Below are 1399 nucleotides of genomic sequence, written 5' to 3' on the forward strand. Positions count from 1 at the left end.
CAATTGCAGTATAGTCGGGCATTTGGGGTAGTAGATAATGGTATAGTGCTATGCCTTATTCGATGCTTGATCGAATCGTCGTCGTCTGTTTTCGAGTATGCATTGGAGTTCCACCCGTTTTAGGTGGTGTAAAACTCGGTGAAAATCGCGATATTTGCGGTGATATGCAGTAGTCGTGAAATAAGTGTTTCACTAGTGCTTTTCATATCACTAGGGTGATACTCCACTGTACGCGTACTGTTCCTGCTTTCTTGAACGGTATCGATGGTGAGCAGTGCTATTCGACTTTGCGTGTCAAACATAATGCCTTTATGCTGTCGATCTCGTTATTGGGATGCTGGCCCTGTCTTCCCAACTCCTGCTATACTTTCGTGGGGCTCCGCTCATCTGACCATGAGCTGTTCGTTATAGGGAAAAGATTTGAAGATGTATGGTCTGTCCAACGTCCCGGATGTCACAGTCCTCCCCATCGAGAGTAGCTTCCGAGCGATCATATTGGTGAGCTACGTGGAGAATTGATTCGCTCTTTGTAAGGGTGTCGTGACAGGCATCTGATGGTCTCTGGGATGTTTATTCGGCGCAAGAAGCGGCAGTAATAGCACAGACAGCGAGGGCGGCAGGTACTACGTCGTCATTTTCTGGCACATTATCAGTGTTAGTGAGATTCATCGATGGGCGATACTATTACGGCTATGATAGTCGCTTCCGCATTCGATGCGATATAGTGATAGTTCGATATTTTCTTCTCATACAACTTTGAAAATTTTGTCTATCTCACTAAATTGTATGTTTCAGGGGCTGCGAATTACTCGCTTGCCATTATGGTGAAGTAACAGACTGTTCAACTTCACTTTATGATGACTCATCGCTATCTCTAAGCCTTGTATAGGTTTCAGTCCGGAACACTACTTATGGTGAAGTAGTTACTTTTCGAATATGTCCATAAAAAAATTCGCTCCCTACTGTCGCATTTTATGCCGTAAAACAGATCCTATTCAGCATTGTCAAATAGGACTCTCGGTGTGTCCGTATTTCAGGAGATAGTCCAGCCAGAGCCCTCGTTCAAGCTGCTATAATGGAGCAAGACAACCGCCGAGTGAGCAGCGACAATGTGACAGTAATATGTGTATACTTTGTGGACAACCAGTGATGCTCGAATTGGGCGGAGTTACATTTCTTAAGGCTGTCTCTGAGCGGGCATCCCTGGGGGTTGACAACCGCATTGTCGTTCTTTTGTACAGTTTAATAGCATCGGTGATTGACTTTTCCTCAGTGTTGCGTTGCATTCAATTCATCACTGGTGAGGAGGAGCAGTAGTCGGTCAGCAAGTTTCGGTGTTCTCGCAGAAGGTGTATATTATGACGCTCTTGTGTTACCACTCCATGGTCTCATTTCGGAA

At 45.2% G+C, this 1399-nt stretch overlaps 1 protein-coding gene across 1 annotated transcript; it reads left to right on the forward strand.

Annotated features, from left to right (window-relative positions):
* Nucleotides 1-411: 411 nt before the first annotated feature.
* On the forward strand, nucleotides 412-833 carry Pmar_PMAR016647 (hypothetical protein; the record flags this gene model as incomplete). The annotated part of the gene is made up of 3 exons (XM_002778347.1): nucleotides 412-498; nucleotides 548-620; nucleotides 796-833. Coding segments are annotated over 3 exons (198 nt in total), but the record flags the coding sequence as incomplete, so codon positions are not given.
* Nucleotides 834-1399: the final 566 nt, after the last annotated feature.

Source organism: Perkinsus marinus, assembly GCF_000006405.1.
Source record: "Perkinsus marinus ATCC 50983 genomic scaffold scf_1104296949856, whole genome shotgun sequence".
NCBI classification, from domain to species: domain Eukaryota; phylum Perkinsozoa; order Perkinsida; family Perkinsidae; genus Perkinsus; species Perkinsus marinus.